General features: G+C 38.4%; 1 protein-coding gene across 4 annotated transcripts in view; it reads left to right on the forward strand.

Moving 5' to 3' along the window:
• Positions 1-8,195: 8,195 nt before the first annotated feature.
• Positions 8,196-23,566, forward strand: part of SP4 (Sp4 transcription factor) — a 56,482-nt gene continuing 41,111 nt past the window's right edge. For 2 of the 4 annotated variants that reach the window (XM_016159580.2, XM_016159581.2), the window contains exons 1-3: positions 8,245-8,415; positions 8,832-8,944; positions 9,437-10,991. In XM_016159580.2, the coding sequence (XP_016015066.1) occupies positions 8,409-8,415; positions 8,832-8,944; positions 9,437-10,991 (1,675 nt within the window). In that variant the 5' untranslated portion in view covers positions 8,245-8,408. Of the gene's footprint in view, positions 8,416-8,831; positions 8,945-9,436; positions 10,992-23,566 lie in introns of all 4 variants that reach the window. The other 2 variants (XM_016159578.2, XM_016159579.2) reach the window with 2 other exon arrangements.

Raw genomic sequence — 23,566 nt, forward strand, 5'->3', positions numbered from 1 at the left:
ATTTTACACGCAGATCAGGAAACTAAGAGTGGTTATGTAACCTGCCTGGGAGCTAAGATGGGAACATTTGCTTTCCAGGTTCCAAAACAGCAAAGACTCATTCTGCCTGACCTCACTCACTCTAGAGCGGCTTTGAGCCAAGCTGCATGAACTCCATTATTGATGTTCTCAATAAATCTGCATTTCCCCATAGCCCCACAAGAATCAGGGTAGGCAGGAAGAGTACTGGCTTGACAAACCTGAAAACAATCCTGAAAAATTTAAAACAAATGCTGAGTTTCACATTCCTCCCCTCTTCTCTATACTACATCTTCAAACTTTGAATTCACTCTTAGAAGAACTGGCTATTTGTTTCCCTGAGCCTTGTTTGGCCAATATACTTAGATTAAGGATTTGGTGTATCATGAAATGGAGTAGTAGCCTTAGAAGATAATTGTTCCTGATAATAGTAAGGATTGAAACTAAAATATTTGGCATTCACAGAAATTCTTAGATATCTAGTTTTGAGTTGCTTTATTTAGTTATCTTATGGATGTTAGTGTGAATTTTTTAAATGTCCAAGAGAGACTTTTGAACAATTTGAAACAATAAATTGATAGATTCTTGGGTTTTAAATTAACATTCAATTTATTAAAATCATATTTTTTTTCCTCGAGCTTTCAAGTCCAATTTTCAAATCTTGATAAATTTTTAAGACTAGGAGTATTGGAATAAAATAAGAAAATTGTTTTTACCTGATCTTTGATTAATGCTCTATTAATCTCAAAATAAACACATAATTTTTTTCCTAAATAATCGTATATGGCAAATTAATTTAAATTTATTATATATTTTAAACCGCATTCTTAAATGTAATATAATTAAATCTTCCAAGCATTTTAAATGCCTGAAATGGCTAATTCACAGCCCTAACATAAAAGTAGCATTTATAAAATAGTTATCAGTCTTTGGAGCTAGGAAGAGCTTTGCTTTCTCTGCAAAATTGGCATTTTTTTTTCCTTTCTCATAATGAAAACTATAGAACCAATCATGTTTCTCTACTTGGTCTGGTTGCTAAGAGGCTGAGAGTGAAAATTAAAGCTCAGATAAAACATATCTGTTGACACTACTGATGATCATATTTGTTTTATCTTTTTCATTGGCCCTGATTTTTTTTTTATTTAAACTTATTATTTATTATTATTTCACTATTTTATTACATATGACTCAGGTCCTGGTAAAAAGAAAAATGTTATCAGTGAGAATAAATAAGGAAATAGACCTGAAAATTATTGTTACTGGCTGCCCTCAGGATAGCTGAGAGAATCTGTAACTATCGTTAAAAATCAATGCCTGAAGCTGCTAGGGAGAATAGTGGCTTATAATATTCGAGGTGCTCCTTTGGGTATACATGCCTCTACCCTTACCCCTGGCGAATTTCATAGTCTGTGTTTTAATTCAGACCATTCTAAATAGCTTGCTAATTTTATAAAGAATAATTCTATTTTGTGATGACAGGGGAACTTTGTACAGATCATAGACTGAAACTTTAACATTCATTGACTCAATAATTATGAATTAAATGCTTATTATGGTCCAGACACTCTTGTAGGCATCTAGGATGGTGTGTAATGAACAGGGGAAGGGTGAGTTGGGAGGGGCGGAGAGAGTCTGGGTGGAGAGATAATAATCCGCTCCCACTTTAATGGAGGAAACAATTCTACCTAAATGGCACAAAAGGTATCTTATCCCCATATATAAATATATTTTAATGAACTATGAAATGAATTCATTTAGGTTGGTATTATTCTTTCTGCAATAGGGTTCAAAGTATATTATACTGAATATATGACAAAAGACCATATATGTATGTAACAATACATACGACAAGCAAAGGCTTAATATTATCACATACATTTGGCTCCTGGAAATTGGTAAGAGAAAGACACATAATCCTATAGGAAATTCAAGAGGGAAGGGTTGGAATGGGTAATTTATTGCAGTAGGAAATGCACATGTCCACTAAGCAAAGGCTCAACTTCTGTAGCAGTCAGGCAAATATTCTCTTCACCCATCAAATTTGCAGTAATTTAAGAGACTGAGAATAATCAGTGCTGATGAAATTATAGGGAAATGAGCGCTCTCATACCAGGTGAATATGTGAAATAAAATAACTTTTTTTGTATAGTAATCTTACTGTATGTATTAAAATTTTAAATATGTATATACATCGTGACAGTGTTCCCACTGTTGGAAATCTTTCCACTAAATAAAAATTCTAACATAGAAAATCTCTTCAAGTACCAATACAAGGAAGTTTATTGCAAAATTTTTATGGTAGGGTGAAAACAGTGAACAACTCGAGCAGCTATCATAGGAAGATTTTAATTGAATAAAATATATTCATACTATGAAGTAGTAAATTTTATGAAAATTGTGATTTTTTGTGTGTGTGTCTACTGGGTGTTTGTTATGTTCTAGGCCAGTTCTAAGCATTTTACGTGGGTCATATAAGAGCTTGACATAGACTATCATTGGTCAAACAGAAGATAGCTTCGACTATCACAGGGACAAACCATGATTGCAGAAAATGTTACAGAGGAAGGTCATTTTAGCAATCCATCCAAGACTGTTTGTTACTTGTTCTAATGTTGGGTGATGCTTATTGTGGAGAGACATTAAGCTACTATAATTTCCCTGGGTAATATGAAACAGCAGTTTTCTTTATATATTAAGGTAAAAAGAAGCAAGTTTGCATATATGTCTATATGTTCATGTGAGTGTGCATGTGAAATTTTACATTAAGAAATCACACACCCGCATTATATATATAATTTGTGTAAGCCAGATAAAACTGAGAAAGGATTTGCCAGTTATTATTGGTGAATTTAGTATTAAGAATAGAGGTAAGTGGAAAGAGAGAGGGTTTTTACTTATAGACCCCTGTGTTTGGCTTGTTGCAGCTAATATTAATAATATTAATAATAATGACAAAAAAGATGGGTAGCATTTAATGAGCATTTATCAAATACCAGAGATGATCCTAAGAACTTTTAATTTTGTTTGATTCTTGACACCACCCCATGAGATGGTAAGATTGTCATTTTCACCATTTTAGAGACAAATGTATGAGACTCAAAGAGATTAAAGTCACTTGTCCAAGGTTGCAATTTAAGTAACAAGCAGACCAGGATTTAAATCCAAGTAGTTTGATTCTAGTACTAAAACTCTTTAAACAAAAATCCAATGATTCCTTTATTAGTAAAAAATATAATAAATTGAGCGCATGGAATTGCCATGCTCTGATTGTTACAATTGCAAACTGGGAATTTGTGCTCTATAGTTTCATATGTTTAATCACTGATTTTATATAAAGATTTTTTGATTATGGTGACATTGTAATTTTATATAAAGTTTTAAGAAAATTAGTTTGTCTGTGTCTCAACTAACACACTGACCAAATATCTTTTGTTTTGTGGCAGCAATGAGCCTCATTCTATTCCTTTACATATATAAGTTGATATAAAATATTGAATAGGTGTTTATACTATGCCCCATTAACTGCCAATACTATTAATTATGTTCAAAATATGAATTACCAATAAATGTAACTGGGTTAATTTCATACATTTTGTGTATTTAAAAATCATGAATTAAATCTTCTGAAGTTGTACATGAAGAATCCATGAAAGAGCTAAGTACGTATGAGGAATAGAAATGTCATCAACTCTTGCTGGGGAAACACAAGCAGTCTGAGGGTCTGTCTTTATCTACTATTAGAGAGTGTCAGTTACAAACATTATATATAACTCTTAAAAGGCCTACACATATACAGGTGCCTCTTTTACCTGTTTCCATCAATGTTTTATATCTGGGTCCCAATTACATTACAATTAAGTGTCGAAAATTTTCTCTGCTTCCTGAAAACAATTATTGTTTGTATTTAAGGAATTTATTTTTTTCCAATGTAATTTTGAACACTACCAGGGGTTTATTATGAGAGGAACTACACACTATACACTGAGCTTGTGTCGAATTACTGATTGGCTATACTCTCAGTTAATGAACTTTGGAGCAGGGGTGGACATTAAACTTTGACCTTTCTCTGGTTTGTGGCCTCTCCAAACTTTTTGTTTTCTACTTCCCAAATACAAAATAAGCAGTTTAACCGCTATTTTGATGGAGACATTCAAAATTGGTCCCTATATTTTATTCAAGTCAACTGTCATATCTGGGCCTCAGTTTCTTCTCCTGTAATATTAAGTAACCTCTGGAGCTGCTTCAATAGGATCCATCTGTGAGCATATTTATTAAAGTCTCACTAAATGTATCCTTAGCATTGTGGGGGATTAAGAGCCCTGGCCTTTGCCTTTAAAGAGCTAAGGACTTGCCTAGGGGGAAGGAGTGGTGGTTCCTGTATGATTGTATGAGCATTCAAAATTTGTTGATTGAATGAAATATTAATTGAGAAATGCAAAGCCCGAGATAGAGGGACCACAGGATATTTCACAGCTGATAGGGACCTGTGTAAAATTCCAGCAGCATTTTTCCAAATGTAGACTGAGAGTTGATTTATGTATACAGAGCTACTATCCACAAGAAATCTACCCAGATTTTAGACTTGTTCCCCAGCGTAATTAGAAATATGAACATTCTGTTCTACAAAGGTGGAAGGTAGTAAACAAAACAAAACAAACAAACAAAAGGTCTATAGGACACTCCTTTCAAATTCTGGGTTGCTAATATAATTTTTTTAAGTTGGGGGAGGGAGGCAAGAGTAGGGAAACTAAATATTTTTTCTTGAAACTTATTCTCAGTAACATAATCGGCTGCTGGTCAACTAATTCATATTGATATGGCTCTAAAAGCTGTTACTCCTGGACAAATTACTAGTGTCTGAAACCCACCCCACGGCCAGCTTTGTCCCCCCACCCTCTGGAACTCTCCACCCAAAATTAACGCCAAGGTAATGCATGGCAGGGGCCTCTAAGATAGTGTTAGAGCTTTGAGGCAGTGTTTGATCTGAGTGGTCAGTGCTCAATGTCATTGTTAGACATTCTGAATAAAAATGCTCATTTCTCCAGTGTGTATATATACACATTGTGTCATGACATAAAATATATTTATTCTTGTGGGTGATGATTTAAAAAGTTTAAAAGCCACCGTTTTATGAGCAGTATGAGTATAGGAAGGAACCTTCAACAAACTGGAAAGAGACCACCCTCACAGTCCTGAGGCTGAGAATTATGTTGAATTTATATTTATAGTTACTTCTATAGCAATGATACTGGCTTTTCACTTACCATGGTGATATCAACTTCTTAAATTCATTATGTTAGGAATAGAAGTAAATTGGTTTAAAGAAAAACATTAAGTAAATTCTAATATAGATGGTACATAGCTTAAATTAGGAAGGTGATATAAGAATGTAACTTTGTAGCTATCTCATTTAGCTAAACCTTCTATTGTATAGATAAAATGATGGTGCCTGACAAGTGATTAATTTTAAGTAGTCATTTGCCCCAGGTCTCATGGCTCAGGCAGAGATCAGAAGCTTTGGTCAACCATGAAGAGGAGAGATTCTTAACTTTTGAAGGATAGTAGAATATGCCATCCCAAAATATGCCACTTTAGCACCTTGATTATTTTGAGCTGTAGGTACTTGAAAAACAGCAAATGCAGGAGAGACTTTCTTTCCACTTCCCTTATCTGACTAAAGACAGATCCTTCAAAAAGAACTCGGTTGTCATAAATCCCTTCCCCAGGAGTTTCATCAACCACAGAAGATTGACTCTTATTACAGGAGAGAAGTCTATACCATATCCAGACAACTTTGTCACAAACTATCATAACTCCCATCATTCTGCTATAAACCCCATTCATCTTTCCTAAAATATATTTACTCTTCCCTAAGAGGCCCAATCTCCTCTCCCCTTTCTCTATTAAGATAATGTTAAAGCCTGAATTCTAAGCCACTGTGGGGAGTCATTCATTTTTCCTTGTATCTCTCACCTGTATACATGAGATATACATGTATTTTATTAAATACATGTATATTTATTAAAATTATTAAAATTTTAATAACTATACATTTATTAAAATTCTGCTTGCTTTTCTCTGAATATTTTATTACAAGGTGTCAGCTAAAGAGTAGAGGAAAAATAATTTTCCTTCCCCTACACTAGCTGTCATGTATACCAGTATTACCACTTATCTATAGGGTGCAGAATATTTAGGACACTTAGTAGATCCATTTTGAATGCATAAGTGTTCTTTTTTTAACCTCTGGTTGGGAGCTACTGACCTTGCCCTTCTGAAGCAGTTTTTTTTGTAAGGTAAGAAAACTACAGGGAATGCCCCAATTCATAAGACTACAAAATGTCTTCCTTTCTTCATAATAAATTGGGTGGGGGGCGGAAAAATAGTGTATCTGTATATGCAGGAAACACTTTTGAGCTTTCTATATTGTACATGGGGGGAAAGCAGGTTTTGAAAGGATCCTAGGCTCATTTTTAAAGAAGGGGTAGACAATACTATGTAATTCTTTATTCAGATTGCTTTGTCTTGCTGCATTACTGGCTTTGTCATTAGCGAATGTTGCAATTACTTTAACAAGCAAAGGAAATGCCAATCAAGTACAGCACCTGGGACCTCACCCGTGCAACACGTCAGGCCTCAGGCAAGAGACAAAAACACTCAAGGCTGTGTGTGGAGACCAGGTGAAAAGGAAGTGGGCGGCTGTGAACCTGGGTGTGTAAGGGCGCCTTGTCCCCAAGACCAATGTTTACACTAGCGATTCACTTCTACCTTTGGTACTCTTAACCAGGCGCTTGTTATATATATATAGTCCATGCAACATCCTGACTTCAGGACTTTGGAGGAAAGCTGGGGTCAGTAGACTTCTCAAGTGTATATGACAATAAAATACTTTGTACAATCACATGTACAAGAAGCTTATGGTGACTGGTGCTGACCCAAATGGAGCTGGGCTTTCTTCACTACGAGAATTTGGTGAGGCAGGTAAGTCCACCAACCACGCGGGCTATACGGCCAAACACGATGCAACCTTAGAAGGTGTGTTACTGCTTTGCTCCAGCAGTCAGCCGGAGACAACAAATAAAATGGAAGATCGTCCTCTGTGGGAAAGCAGGCCTCGGATTTGAAGCGGGGGCTTCAGAGAGGGAGGTGAGCAAAGAAAGGAAAGGCAAAGGCGCTTCTCCGAGAAGCCGGGTTCATTCAAACCCGGAGGACAGCAAACCCCGCCTCCCCATGCCGCCGCCCGCTCAATCGCTTCGCGCTCCGGGTGTGAGCTCGCCCCGCGGGGAGCGGCTTGGAGCCGAGGAGGCGGTGGCAGAGGTGGTTTGGGCAGCCCCGCGCGGCGGATAGGCCCAGGCAAATAACACCCATTCCCCCTCCTCCTCGCGCAGTTCAACTCCCACTCGGCCCGACCACGCCCTGCTGCCACCGCCCCCTCGGGCAGCTTTCCGCTTGGCAGCACGGCCTCGGTCGGGGGCGGGAGGGAAGGCGGTGCCGCGGTGGGGCCGCTGCGGCCACGGGAAACTACAAGGGCCGACAGCCTTTGCGGCAGTGCCCCGCCCCCTCGCTCCTACCACTCAGCGCGCGTCACCAGGGGCTCAGCCAATGAGGACCAAGCCAGGGAAAAAGGGCGCCCGGGTCCGGATGCGCCTCAGGAAAGGCATGCTCCCTGCGCGGGGGCAGCGGGCAGTTCACCCGGCGCGCCGAGCCGTCGGTGGCCCGTGCGCACCCTTGTCCGCCCTTCTCGCTTCTCCTGAGCGCTAGCCCTACTTTTTTCTTTAGTGGCAATTCCGAGGGATGCTGGAGCGGGTTTTTGAGGGGAGGGCGCTGGGGAATGAGTAGGGGGCGGGATATCCTGAGACAACAAGTTTGGCTGTATGAAGAGCCTACTGGCAGCGCGCCTGAACTAGAACGTCGAGAGAAAGAGCGCCAGAGGAGCCGAGAGAGGAAAAGAAAAGCTGCGGAAAGAATAACCCCGAGAAAGGGGGTGGAGAGGAGGCGGCCCCAGCGCCCCGGCCCCCGGCAGGTCGGCGGCCAATCCGCTGGGGGAAGGGGTGGAGAGTCGGCAGCTCCGGCGGAGAGAGGCCGAGGGGGGTGGGGAGTCAGCCGGGCTCGCACCGCCCTGGCCCCGCCCCCGGCCCGCGCCACCGCCCGCGCCGCGCGCCGCCGCTGTCAATCAAGGGCGAGTCAGCCGGGCTCGGGCGGAGAGAGGAGCTGCTACGCCACAGCCCAGCGGCGGCCATTCGCGGAAAAAGAGGCAGAGCCTGTGCCAGCTACAGCCTCCTCCGAGCCACCGCGGGCGGGCGGGACCGGCCTCTCCTCCCGCCTCGCCCCCACCCCCACCCACCTCTATCCCAGTGTCTCCGTCTGAGGGTTTGTCCTGTTAATGCGGGATGAGCGGTACGTATTCTCCACCCCCCTCAGTCTCCTTCACCGCCTCCCTCCCTCCCTCCCTCCCCAGACCCTGCTCGGTTCTCCCCCCTCCCCCGGGGCCGCTGAGATGCTTTAAGGGGAGGAGGAGAGGGCGGGAGGGAATCAGGGGGAGGGAAAGAGGGTTGTGTTTTGTCTTAATGTCTGAGAGAGAACAACCTCCTTCTGGGTGTTGCTCTGGAGCCGATGGGTCGGGTTTCAAACCACGTTTTGTGATATCCCCCTCCTCCCTTCCCTCCTTCTCCCCCACCCCCTGCCGGTGTGCGTGGATCGCGGGTTTATGGAGATTAATGTTCGGGGGGAGGGGGAGAAGCGAAGAGGGGGAAGACGAATAATAATCCTAATAACCTGTTGTCGTGTGTGTGTGTGGGGGGGGTTTGTTGCAGATCAGAAGAAGGAGGAGGAGGAGGAGGCGGCGGCAGCGGCGATGGCTACAGAAGGAGGGAAAACCTCTGAGCCAGAGAATAACAATAAAAAACCCAAAACCTCAGGCTCCCAGGTAAAAGCAAACATATAAAAAAATTAATCACAAAACGTAAGGGGAGAGAGGGAGTTATGCCCTTTAAATACCCAGAAGTGAAGAACAGAATAAAAATGTTTATCCACTCAAACCATCTTTCTGAGGAAGTTTAATTGTAAATTCATAAAGGTTTCACATGTTTGAGGGTAACGTTGTTTAGAATTACATCTGTGACTCAGACTATACGAAAACGGTGTATAGTTTTCTCAAGGGCATCTTGAGTTTAGAAAAAATAACAGAAAGTTTTTTAGAAATTTCCTTTTATTTAAACTTTATGTTACAGGATCTACTTCCTTATTCCTCTATCTTACTGTTTTTGTTAGTATTTCTTTTTGATTTCTACCACTTCCTCAGTAAGTTCTGAAATGTAGAGCTGTCAAAGTAAATAAATAAGCCCCTCCCAACTACTGGCCGCCACTAAATCCGCCCACTTTTTTTTCCCCCTCTCCTTTACCATCCCGTTTGGGGTAGGACTCTCAGCCCTCTCCTCTGGCTTTACTGGCAGCTACTTGCAGCAAAATAGGGACTCCTGGTGAAAATCAAGCAACTGGACAACAACAAATTATTATAGATCCAAGCCAAGGATTGGTGCAACTTCAAAATCAACCACAACAGCTAGAACTGGTAACCACACAACTTGCTGGGAACGCTTGGCAACTTGTTGCCTCCACTCCTCCTGCTTCAAAAGAAAATAACGTTTCTCAACCAGCTTCTAGTTCATCTAGTTCTTCCAGCAGTAATAACGGGAGCGCATCTCCTACAAAAACTAAATCAGGTAATTCTTCCACCCCCGGCCAGTTTCAAGTCATACAAGTTCAAAATCCAAGCGGTAGTGTACAGTACCAAGTGATACCACAACTTCAGACAGTGGAAGGCCAGCAAATTCAAATCAACCCAGCCAGTAGTTCATCTCTACAGGATTTGCAGGGTCAAATTCAGCTCATTTCTGCAGGTAATAATCAAGCTATACTCACAGCTGCTAACAGGACAGCTTCTGGGAATATTCTTGCTCAAAACTTGGCAAATCAGACAGTTCCAGTTCAGATCAGACCTGGTGTTTCAATACCACTGCAATTACAGACCCTTCCTGGTACTCAGGCTCAAGTTGTAACGACCCTACCAATTAACATTGGAGGAGTGACTTTGGCTTTGCCAGTGATAAACAATGTGGCTGCAGGAGGAGGGACTGGACAGGTTGGCCAACCTGCTACTACTACTGATAGTGGGACTTCCAATGGGAGTCAGTTAGTTTCCACACCCACCACCACCACTGCTTCTGCCAGTACTATGCCGGAATCTCCCTCCTCCTCCACTACCTGCACAACCACTGCTTCAACATCTCTGACGAGCAGTGACACATTGGTGAGCTCAGCAGATACAGGCCAGTATGCAAGCACATCAGCCAGTAATTCTGAACGCACTGTTGAAGAATCTCAAACACCTGCTGCTGCTGAGTCTGAAGCCCAGAGCTCCAGTCAGCTTCAGTCTAATGGAATACAGAATACACAGGATCAATCAAATTCTCTCCAGCAGGTGCAAATTGTAGGCCAGCCTATCTTACAACAGATCCAAATCCAACAGCCTCAGCAACAGATTATTCAGGCTATTCCACCACAGTCATTTCAACTCCAGCCAGGGCAGACAATTCAGACCATCCAGCAACAGCCTTTGCAGAATGTTCAACTTCAAGCAGTAAATCCGACTCAGGTGCTTATCAGGGCTCCAACTTTAACCCCTTCAGGGCAAATCAGTTGGCAAACTGTACAGGTTCAGAATATTCAGAGTCTTTCCAATTTGCAAGTTCAGAATGCTGGGTTATCCCAACAATTAACCATCACCCCAGTGTCTTCAAGTGGCGGCACAACTCTTGCTCAGATTGCTCCTGTGGCTGTTGCTGGTGCCCCAATAACTTTGAATACTGCCCAGCTTGCATCCGTGCCTAACCTTCAGACAGTGAGCGTTGCCAACCTGGGTGCTGCAGGTGTTCAAGTGCAAGGAGTTCCAGTTACAATCACTAGTGTTGCAGGTAAGTTACTACAATCTTTAAGATCCATTTATGTCATTTTTAATAATCAGTTATTGTTTTTCTTTGCTAATCGTTATGTTTGATGTAGACCTTTGAAGTAAACAGAACGAAGGAATCTAAAATACACGGGAATATCATACTGTTATAACTCAACAATGTATGTAATCTGTTCACATTTGTACATTTTGTATTAGGTTTTATGTGTTAAATTTGTTAGACAACTTAATAAAATTCTTCCATAGAGCAAAACATCCTGATTAGAATCATAATTGTCTTCTGTACTTTAGACATCGTATTGGAGTACACTTGAGCTCTTTTCAAAAAACTCTAGTCAAAATGATGTTTATATATTCCTTAAGGGAAAGTAGTTCTAACTCTGAATTAGTATACAGTTGTGAGTCTGTTGAAGTTTCAATTCTATTTTGTAATAAGACTAACTTTTTCTTAAATTGGGAGTTACTTCTCATACTTCAGCATCTTTTCCATGCTTTTGCATTTTATAATACAGCATTGTTCTAAACTAGATATCGATGCAGTTGAGATAATTTTAAGTTGCAAATTGTTTAACTTTTGTCTCCTTTTCTGCTAAACCTGGGATTTGCTCAAGCTTTTGAGTTAATAGTTCTTCACTTATAAAATTGTATTTAAGTAAATCATCGTTATTTATAGGTGTTTTTAGTGTGAAGTTGGTGGAAAGCAATTAAAAATGAACTTAGTGAAATGTCACTAATTAGACCAGTTATAAAGCAGTTATTTGTTACGCACATAAATTATACTTCTGAAGTAATTGGAAAACTAGTCTTGAGTATTTTAATCTTTCTGGACCTGTCTTATTTTACCTAATATCTTTTGTTTTCTAATAATTAAACACTTCATTCATTAATTCTAATTTGGTGAAAGCCTAGTTGTGGTTTTAGTGCCTTTGATACTTTCAGACCTCTTTGATTAAATATTTGTATTTTGGTAATCTGAAATGAATAAGCATATCACTTGAATGACTTTCTTAAAATAAATTTCAGAAAAATTAAGCTAGGGTTCTTGTTTTATAGTTAATACCAAAAGTAGATGTATATATTTAAATTTGGAAATTGCTGGATAGAGTTCTCTTCAAGAAAACAGAGGTTACATGTTTTGTTTAGATACTCATTACCTCTAATCCAGAGCTATCCAATGGAATTTTCTGTGATGATAGAAATGTTCTATATCTGTTTTATCCAATATATTAGCCACTAGCCATGCGTGGCTATTGAGCGCTTAAAATGTGTCTAGTGCAACTGAGGGACTGATTTTAAATTTTATTTACTTTTAGTTTAAATAGCCCCATGTGGCTAGTGGCTCCTGTGTTACCAGTAGGGTAGTCAGAGTATTTTGTGTGCGGTACTTTTTCCCTTAAAACTATTACAACACAGCTATGTAAATGTTTCTCTGGATTACAATCCTTAGCTTGCTTTGGTCCTACTTTTTTTCTATACATTGACAATAAATATTTCAGAAAAATGTCTGTTTTTGGTGGGTAGAAAGTTTGCATTGTCAAAGCAAAGTTATTCCACTTCTATTTTGTCTTGTCTATAAAGTATTAGTGAATTATGACTAAGAGAATTGAATAATATATAATTTATGTTAGATATGGTCAGTTCTGTTCTCTAATTAATATAAGTTACACTGTAGAGTTTTCCTCTTGCCCATTGTGGGACTAACTAAGCCAGTGTTACTGAGAGTCCGATCTGATCGCCTGACTCAGATTCACTTGAATGATGCATTATTACAAATACAGGATCCAGCTTCTGAAACTGATTTTGAGGGGATGTGGTGAAGGAATTTGCCTTTCAAATCAACTTTCCAGGTGATTTTAAATCTCACTGAAATTTCAGAACCAAGTTTCTAGTCATCAGCAATGAACCGTAGGAAAAATGTGGAAGCAGATGGATGTCGAGCTAGTTCATGTGTGCCTCAGAGAATGGATTTTGATGGCAAATACAGCTTACAGTTTTCATTCCACAAACATATTGACTCGCCATGTGCTGAGCACTTCCAATAGGTGTGTTTAGTCTTTCATTTTCAGGGCTAATTTTATTTATTTATTTATTTATTTTAATTTAAAGAGTTTACATGTTGTGGGGGGCACATAATTGGATTTTTTTCTTCTGAAACCAAAGATTTTAAATTTTGTTTATGTTGAAGAGTCTGTGTTCTAATAGATATGCTCAACAATTTTAAGTAGCCATGTTACAAAGACGAGAAATGCACCCTGATTTCTACAAGTCATTGCAGTTGATCTGGGCCTGGTTTGCAGATTTTTGCATAGTAGGGGCTTGACAAATGTTTGCTGAATTAAGGTGTAGAAGATGATGGAGAAGGCAGCAACTTGGAATTGCGAGCAATAGCCTGGAGTAGTTTTAATTAGGCTAATGAAGTAGCTCTGTTTTCATTAATTTCTTTTGGTTTCGAGCTTTTAAGACCTTAAGAGTAGGGCATGAGGTACTTTACTGTCTCTAGAAGGGAGAGAAGGAACAAATGACTATATATCCCTTTTATAAAGGAGGCCTGGGAGTTCAGATCTTATACTTTGTGTCCCCATTCACTTTTTAGTACTATTTGATTGTTTTAGGTACCCCGCCCCAGAAGAATGGTATCGTTTAATTTATGGGGAAAATTTTGCTCTAAATATTCATGACAGCTATTACCAGAGCTCGAAAAAGTTATCAGTAGTCAGCTTTTACAGAATGTAGTGGCTTGCTCAAGAACAAGGAATAAAATTATTCCCCTGTCCATGCTCGTGTTACTCTTCAGGAGGTAGGGAAGGGTCTGTATGAGAAAGGCAGAAAAAGAAAAAAAATATCGTACGAGGCAAATCGATTAAAACCAGTTCTTGAAGCTGGAGAACTTCGTACTTGACTTTATGAAATGAGAGTGTTAGTGACAACCTATGGGAAACATCTTTCCTTGATAATGTATTTAGAATACTATGTTTTCGTGGTTCGGTCTCAGCTTGAAATCCTGAGTTCCAGGCTGAGTGAGCATCTAGCATTTAGATAGTTAGACTTGTAGTAGGAACTACAAATACATTTACCCCCTACTTACTATTGTTTGTTTCCTTGTTGGGATTCTGAGTTTGACTTTGGCAAAAGGAAAAGCAGAAATTCTTGTTATAAGAGCAAAGATAACCAATTATCTTTGGTTTAATTAAGTGAGGAAAGTGGAAGATGCTTTGTGCAAAAGCTGTGTGTTTTCACTATGTACTGTGGTGGTCAAAAAGCCCTAAATAAAATGAGCTTTAGAATTTCATCTCTTTAAAGAATCGAGAACATGTAGGAACCATTGGTATCAAAATCTCTAATTACCTTCATTGATTTTTGGTGCTAATCATCACGTAGAGTAACAGATCATGCTTTTGCTTAATGGATGGATGGATGGATATTTCTTTTTCAATTTTAGTGGCAATTAACATTTTTATTCTAATTCTCACACAAAAGAAGTTCAGACTTGAGGATAAGAGGTTGCTGGCCCTTCAAGAACTTGACTCTTAATTTTCTCTACTTCTTTGGAGTTTAATATGTAAAATCTGTGGTTGTAGCAGAACCAGAAATGGGAGGGCCAGTTTTTCATTGTTGCTGACATTGGAGACCAAAGAAAATAATTGACGTATTTAAAAACCTAACTTAATCCAGTAGAATCAACCTCTTGCACCTCATTTTTTTCTAGAGCTATTAAAATTAGAAAATTGACTCGAAGTTTAATACAAATACGGTTTTCTTTTGCTGTGTATATTCTAATTAGAGATTCAGATACCAATTGTTCCTCCATGTTCTAAATTCTTTAAAGAGATGAAACTTAAAGTTAATTAATTTGAATTTCCCTTCTAGGTATCTTTATATATACACATGTTATACAAACATACACACAAATATACACACACACACGTATATATGTTTGCACAGACATCTGTATACATATACATATCCTCCTGTGTTTGGTTGTTATTTCATTTTTCAGAGAAGCCAGGTTTACTTTAATTTTATTTCTCTAAAATCTTCTAATTCTGTTCATTATTGATTGAAATTTGTTTTAAGGAACTTACATCGTACCCTGTACAAGTGGTTCTGAATTACCAAGTTGGTTTGACCTGTTAGATGATATATAGCATGACCTTTAAGATTTGTTGATGATGACAACAGTATCATTGCCTATTTTTAAGATTTTCATGGAAGATAAAAAAGTACTCAATGTAGAGCCACATTAATTTTTTAAAAGGGCATCTTTGAGAGGGATTTCAGGATAGAAGAGCAAAGGAAAACAATTTTAATCATCTGCTTTTAAAATTTGAACCAGGGAATATGTAACAAGTTATACTTAAGGATTATTGGAGCAGGGATAAAAGCAAGTTGAAAAAAATAGGAAGCTTGGTAAAGAAGGAAGATAGGGAAAAGTCGCTATACATAGATTTTGCAGAAAAAGCAGATGTACGAAATTATAGAATTTTAATTTGAAAGGATCTTTGAGATTATTGCTCACCAGTTGTAGCCTTTTGATATTGCTGCTGATGTCTATTTATAAAGGAATTTTATATTTTTACTATTTTGTGAAAGCAGAAATATGGGTCAGAGGTTCTTCAGTGCTACATGAAGTACTGTAGGGATGACATAGTGAAGATTGACAGTGAAAGGGGGAGCCTGGCCAGGTGCCAGCCCATATGTATATGTGGGCTTTTCTGTATTCTTCTGATCTAGGTATGAATTGAGGTTGAATGTTGATAATACTTGTCATTTTGCCACCTAGTCAATGAGGAAATTGTGGCAAAGGAAACCTGTTGAACCACAAATTGCTTATACAAGTGTGGTAAGATAAAGGCTTAATGAAATTGTAGTTAACTAGGTAACTGAAAGATGATTGACCATCTTTCCTCCTCCCTCACTCCTTAGGAGTGCTTTAGAAATGAAGAAACTGAAACCCAGAAAGGTCGAATGACTTTCTGGTACTTTGTGGCAAAATGCAGGCTAGAACTTGACTTCTGCTCCAGTTGTCTTTGTGCTGTATTTATGGCTTTGTCATCCAAATTTTTTGCTAGTAAGTAAGTAAATGTAGTTGAGGTTTAGTTTAGGGGCCAGAGAGGGAGAGTATCCACTTGAGTTGGTCTTCTCCCAAATAAGACTGTCTGGTTTTTTCCACTGGATATTCAGCCTTAGTATGTTGAATATTCTCCAGGTATCCTTGTTACTGAATTTAATGGCGGAACTTAAGTGGTACTATTTGGTTCTTTCTTGAAAGAGCACATTCAGAACTAAAGAGATCAGTACATTCTATGTGTAGGTAAGCAAATCCTTAGGCTGTTGAGATGTATCTTTTCCTAAACTATAGTTAGAAATGGATTTTTTAAATGAAGCCTGTGGAGAGAAAAAAACCAAACATTTATTGTTTACCTAGTGTTTGTTAAATGTTGAGCTAGGTATTTATATTAACTCATTAAAACCCACAATATCCTTGTAAGATTGGTATTATTGTATTGACATTACAGATAGCCTCACTGAGCTCTAATTTCTATGAGCAGTTCTGCCCTCCAGTAACTGGTAGAGTCATGATTTTAAGTCATCTCTGATTCTGAGGTTTTGTTCATGTGCCATAAGGTGAAAGGATAAGTCCACAAATGAAGGCTGTTTTTTACCCTTTTGTGTCTGATGCATACTAAAATCCTGTGAAGGGAACGCACTTTTGAAAATTGAGATACTGACTATGCAGTTAAGGTTTCTTACATCCCTAACATTCTATGACACTAACAGACAATTATTAGCAAATGTGGGAAAAGATGTGGTGGATAGAAACTAGTATGGCTGCATGGAGACCTGTGTGTTAAGCTCAGATTTTAAAATACTGAATGTGGAAGATAGAAGGAAGTGCATAGGATTAAGAATAAAAACAAAAAGCAGCTTGACATTTTAAGAATAATGTCAGGAAAACATAATAAAATCAGGCTTTTAAAATTATTTTAAACAGCTTGTTAAATAAGGCTTTAAGTCAAAGCAAGAGATGCTCACTGCTTGAGCAAAATGGTGTGTATGGAGAAAGCAGAAAAGGCAGAGCTTGTCCATTTTGCTGCTTTAACCAGCAAGGAAAATGCAGTTATAGTTGAAATGACTAGAGCTGTAACTCAGATGTTTGTTCAAGGTAAGTGAGGAGATAAGGGGCCTTTTGTTGCTTTTCGAAGTTACGGCGACCCAAATGAAAGCTAACTTATGGGTCAGAAGGAACTTTTTAGGCCAGTATCAGTTAACTTAAAAATTATGTATCATGGAAAAATCGAGCATGAGTAAGCACTTCACTTTTTAAAAACATTCTAAACTGCAGGTAAATGAGTTAGATAGCCATCTTTAACAGAATCCCTTGAATGAATTGCCTAGCGGTTGGCTTTAAATGAGGTTCATCTGTTCATTCTCTAGGGTTTCCAGATGAGTGTACAAAGGAAATAACGTCAACAGAATGTATCTTGAGTTCACTATTGATAGTTGTGATTTCTCTAAAGGCTCATACTTGATCAATTATATGAAAAATGTTGATTGTCCACCTCAGTAGAGGCATTTGGTATTATGGCATTGGATTCTATCCTTGATATAGCCCTGTTTAACATGTTTTTTCAAATACCTAGCTGAAGGGTGGCATATTTACTGAATTCAAAGATGAGACAAAGCTAGGAGACATTGCTAATAATTGTGATGGGAAATAGAATTGAGATTCTGAGTGGTCTTAATAGGCTAGAATGCTTGGCCAGAATTAGCAAGGTAAATACAACAGGTGAGATCCTCTATTGAGGGAGTGTGTACCTACAAGATGAAAAACCTAGCTTGGCAGTAGGACTTGTGAAAGTAATTTGGGATTTATTGTAGTTAATATGAACTGAGAGTAGAATAAAGCTCCTTCTGCTTGTTAGACCATTTCTTCAATATTGTGTACGGTACTAGGTGGCATATTTTAAATGGGACATTGACAAACAGGCAAAGTATCAAGAGGTTCCTTGGATGAAAAGTGTGGAAAACATTTCATACCAGCAATAATCAAAGAGTGGTCATTTTTATTGTTAAAAGAGAAAGTGTGACAGCTGTCTTTGGATATATGAAGGGCTGAGTTTTTTGAAATTGAAACAGCTCTGTTTTGTTTTTCCCTGGGGAAATAGTGGAATATGTATTTGGACCAAAGCTATACAATAATAGAATGGTTTGGTTCATGAAGTACTGATCTTCCTATCATTGGATGTCCATCTATCAAAGACATTATAGAATGTAGAAGAATTTTTTTGTACTGTATAGAAAGTTTGATTAGCTGAAGTACGAGTCTTCATTTAATTCTAAATTTAAGATTCCATGAGTATTTGAGTACATGGTTCCATTCTGGGTACTTCTATCCTGCATATGGTGAGAGTGCTCTGTCAGTTAAACTCACATAGTTGACTAAGTATTTAGGATTGGGGTTGGTGAGGGTAAGTGTCACCTTTACTTTTTCTTTCTTTATTAGAAAGGCAGTATAGTTAAGGTGAATTCTATTAAACAATAAATGCAGTACTTTCAGTCACAAATTAATAGATTTTTCTTCATTCGTTAGATTTACTATGCTCTTATGTTGTATTTTTCTGGTCATTTGCACTTTTATTTGATGATTACCAAAGTATTCTTGTTTTAAACATATATATACTTCAGTGTCCAACATTGAATTTGTAGTTAGGATATTTTGTCAGTAACTGTTTAACCATGGTCATGTTTCTGATACTGTCACTTCAGTGTGAAAATGTGATTACTTTTTCTTGAGAGGAATTGGAGAGCAGTTGGAAAATCAAGGATCCTAATTGACTTAAAACTCTGAGAAGTACTCACAGCCTCAAATTTGTTCATTTACCCTGTAGAGTAAGCAAATCCAGTATACCTGTCTTTTTGGCTCAGAATATCTAGCATCTCGGTGTTTTTAAAAGAAAAATTGAGACCTGAGACTCTTGAATAGAAAAACAATAATTCAGAGAAGTGAAGGGTCTCCTTTCCTTAGGAATGGTAATAAAGCTAGGAGTAGGAACTCTCTGTGCTTGGTCAGAGGTGCGGTTCAAATAGTAGGTTTATTATTACTGCAGATGTGTGTGCTGAGAGTCCTCCTAGCACACAGATGTTTTGTGTTGGTCAGTCAGGGTGCAGCCACAAGAGGAGATACAGGAAAAAAGTTTATCATACTCTCCCGTCCTAGAGAGACAGTCACCAAGAGGATCACATGGGAGTGTCAAGGGAGCTGACTCAATCACATGGATGGGAAGCAGAGAATAGAGCGAGGACTCATGGGCAAGAGCTTTTATTGGGGGCTTGGGGTGGAGTATGCAAGAAACGGTGTGAGGGGATTTCACTGGTTGTGTAAATGTTACTAGGTCATGGGGGAAGCTAGGAAAGGGTAATCCTGGTAGAAGCCACTCTCATCATACTAGTGCGCCTGATTGCCTGGGTAGGGTGCTCACAGCCTGCTTGTGGTGGGGATGTTGAGGCAACAGAAAAAAAAATGATATTTTAAAATTTATGATAAAACAGAACTAAGAATTAGAACTCTTACAGTTAGGCTTGGGCGCTGCTCCCAACAGGTGGTACCTGTTCCATCCTGAACAAACATGTTATAATAAGATCTTCATTTTTTTTTTTCATTTATAAGTTAGTGGTATTAATTCCTTCCCTCTTTACCTTATAGAGTTGCAAAGATCAGAGGAGATAATATGTATAAAAAGGCTTTGAATGTTATGAAGAAAACTACATATAGAAGTTGGTAACCTCTTAAAATCTCTGCTTAGCGGCACCGACTAGAAGAATGTGAAATAGTAAAGTGGGAGAATGAGTAGTTTTAGATATGGATGTTAGCTAGTGTTCAATATGAGAGTTAAAGAAGAGAGTCGTATTAAAGGAATAGCTGAAAGCTTCAGTGAAATGCAGCCAAGGATATGGGGAGAGGTATCTACAGGCAGGAAAGCAGCTCTGTTTCAGCGTAGTGAGAACTAAATGCTGTGTGCTCAGTCTGTGTTAGGCTCTGAGCGTACTAACCTGTCTTAAAAGGGTGCTTATGTTGGAAAGATAAGGCTTCCATAGATCGAACAATGGCATGGCGGCCGCAGTTGCATGTGAGCATTTATACTTAAGTACTAGGTTTCGAGATATGAAAAATGAGTGTGAAAGCTCAGAGAAGTGAGATAAGTGGATTTCAGTAAACAAGGAAGGAAGACTTTCTGTGGTGGAGATAGGACTTGAAACAGGCCTTGAACATTGGTTTGGAAAGTGGACACTTGAGACTTCGAGGGCGGAGAGGTGGAGTGGTGGTCTCTCTGCTCCGTGGAGGCCTAGTGGTCTCAACAGAGTAGCTCGGGGAACGCCGGGTGAGCAGCCTGCCACCCCTGCATCAGCTAGAGAGGTTGTGTGCTTATTGGATTGTTTCCTAACATTTTGTTTGAAGACAAAATTCTGCCAAAATAATAATAAGTTTGAAAAACATGAATCTAGTAGATGGGAGGAATTGAATGCCAAGATTTATGGTGCTAATATTAGAATATCTTTATACATAAAAGTGTGGGAAAGTAATAAACCAGGAGCCTAGTAAAAAGAATGTTGCAGCAGTGATTTAGTCACAAATTCACAGTGGACTCTAAAAAGAGTATGGCAGTAATGTTGCTTAAATATAAAAAACAAGTTGTCAAACTCGTCTTTAGTGCATAGAATGGTGACATGAAAGAAATGGTAAGGGATAAGGGAAAAACATCAGGTTTGCTTGTTTTCCTCTACTCTGTATCAAGCACAATGATAGACGTTGAGAAACTGAAGATGGATGAGACATGCTTGCTGTTCTCACAGAATGTTATCTGTTGTGGGAGACATAACGCATTTCTTTGCTTCTAAGACATACTTTTTTTTTTCATCTTAACATCTCTAAAATTGTAGTATACCTTACTATCATAAGCACATCACAGTTTAATTAGCAGATTTTTTTCTTATGATCACTCACATCTTAGACTCAAAGGAATATGATGAATATATAGTTAATTAAATTACAATGTGGCATTTGATTTATAAAGGCTATGAGTGAGGTGTTATAGAAACCCAGAAGAAAGAAAACTATTTCAGCTTGTAGGGTTCTGACAGTATTTTCATGGAGAGGTTGATAACTGAGTTCAGACATAAAGAATGACTAAAAGTTTGCCAGGTCAGGATGAGAAGGGTCATTTCAGGTTATGTTGGATTTTACGTGCACTTTGGATATTCAGTCCAGGAGTCTTCTGTAAACATTGCCAAATTGAGGCTTAGATGAAGGAATATTAGAATACAATAAAGTTGAATTGTGAACCTCCTGTGGGCAGGGGCTGTGTTGTATATATTTATCTTATCTCACTTATTGATGAAACATTGCTCAGTAATCCTGATACTGAACTAGGAAAAAGGGTACAGGCAGAAAACTTTGATTTCATAAGAGACTGGGATGGATAGAGCCTTGGAATAGATTCAGGATGCATACTTGAAAAGGAATGAGAGAGTTTATGATTGTAAAAATGATTAGTAAAATGAAATAGAAGGACCATACATCTGATTGTTTCATATGTTTTGGTACAGTTGCAGGTGAGAATCTTAGCAGTAAGAGTTTTGATAAATGAAATTAAAAGTATTTAAAGTTTGTAGGTTGTTTCTGCCTTCTGAAGGTATGACATAGGTGCCTCATAATATGTCCAGTCAGAGAGGGTTTAGTACAGTTCTGTAAATCAATGAATCAAGTTACCATAGCTTTTTGTCCACAGAAGCGGAGCTGCTTTTGCACAGGAGTATAGGAACCAGATAGAGATCTGTGCTGTGGTAAGTGAGTACCTGTGCCTGGTGTGGGGTTGGGGGAGGCAGTGTAAAATCCTTGTTGGATTGTAGTTGAGGGTGTCTAGGCCAGGGAGTTGAGGGACAAGTGGGAAGAGGAAAAGACTAGGTGCATATGGTGACAGGTACTAACTGGATTTATAGAGGGGAAGTAATTATGCTCAGTAAATCCAACTTTTTTTCCCTTATATTTAAATATACACGTGAACCAATTTGGGATGTTAACAATGACAGATATTCATCACAGGTACTACAAAGTATGCTTATCAAAGCAGTAATTTGATTATTGGTGATTTTATTAATATAGTTTTATAAAGTTAAAGCATGTTGTATTTTTATTTCTAGAATTTCTCACCTTTTGTACTCATTGATTCTAATGGCAGGGCAGGTAATTGGTTTTAGTAACCTCTTGATAAACTTTCATCCATTTCATGGACTCCCTGCTGGCAGACTGCAGCCATTAAATTCAGTCAGCAAATAGGTACTCAGCACCTGTATTGTGAGGCTCCCGTGTTCCTTCTAAGGTTGAATAATATGGAACTGAACTCCCACTTTCATAGTGATCTTCTGATAGGTAAAGAAACCATCCATTTTTCTTTCATGAATGAAACAAGAAATAAAGGGTTCTTTTTTAACCCTATGTTTGTTTTGTATTTTGGCTCACATTTACTGCATATTTATGGTATGCCAGAAACTGTATGCAGCACTTGATATAGTAATTCATTTACTCTTCAGAATACCCTATAAAGTTAAGTTTCATTGTAAGGTACAAAAACTGAGGTCTGCAGTGGTAAAGAACTTGCCCAAGACCATATGATCCAAACACATTCTGTCTCTGGAACCCATATTTTAACGATTAACACTTACTGTCTCTCCTTATATCCTTCTGTGTCTGTTTCCTGTGATCATTTGTGGAATTAATTTTTTTTTTTCTGTGTGTCAGACACTGTGCTTAAGCATTTTATGTGTATTAACTCATTTAATTTTTGCAATTCTGTGAAAAAAGTAATGATCTATAGAACAGGAAAACAAGGCTATCTCATTTTTATAGTAACAAGCTATCAAAGAAAATTAAAGCCCATTTTACATTTTACAAGGGATTGATACACCAGAGTAAATTTATAGTATATGAGAATAAATTTAGTCCATATTTGCAAAAGATGTGATTGAGTTCATTTTGTTTGTTTGTAAACTTGTATATGTGTGCACACATCTACATACGTACTTTTACTCATATTTGTGGACCTAGCATCACCTTTGTTCTCCCAACCCTACCCTATATAACTAAAGAAATCGACCCATTTGGGGGTAATTCTAGGTCATACAGTATGTTAGGCAGCCAGTAAGTGAGATTACCATATAAGGCTAGGCTAGGTGAACAGCACCATCACCTGTCTTTGCAGCTAAGCAATACTGTCTTTAGTATCTTACTGTGATTACTATAGCATAATCAGTAAGGCACTGATTCTTCTATCTTTAGTTGAGCACTCTATCCGTCTAGGGACAAGGGACACATATGCCACAAAGAGAGAGAATTTAAAAAGGTGTTATTACTTAGTGGTAGTCTGTTGGTTGGGGATTTGAGGCTTATTAGAACATTTTCTTTGTTAAGTCTATGCATACTATAAACCAATTTTGAATGAGATTTTTAAAACAGATTCCAGAAATATAAGCCATACAGGAGTCTTATATTTCATTTTCATTAACATTTGTGAAATAATATTA

Source organism: Rousettus aegyptiacus, unplaced genomic scaffold (genome assembly GCF_014176215.1).
Source record: "Rousettus aegyptiacus isolate mRouAeg1 unplaced genomic scaffold, mRouAeg1.p scaffold_m13_p_13, whole genome shotgun sequence".
In the NCBI taxonomy this organism is placed as follows: domain Eukaryota; kingdom Metazoa; phylum Chordata; class Mammalia; order Chiroptera; family Pteropodidae; genus Rousettus; species Rousettus aegyptiacus.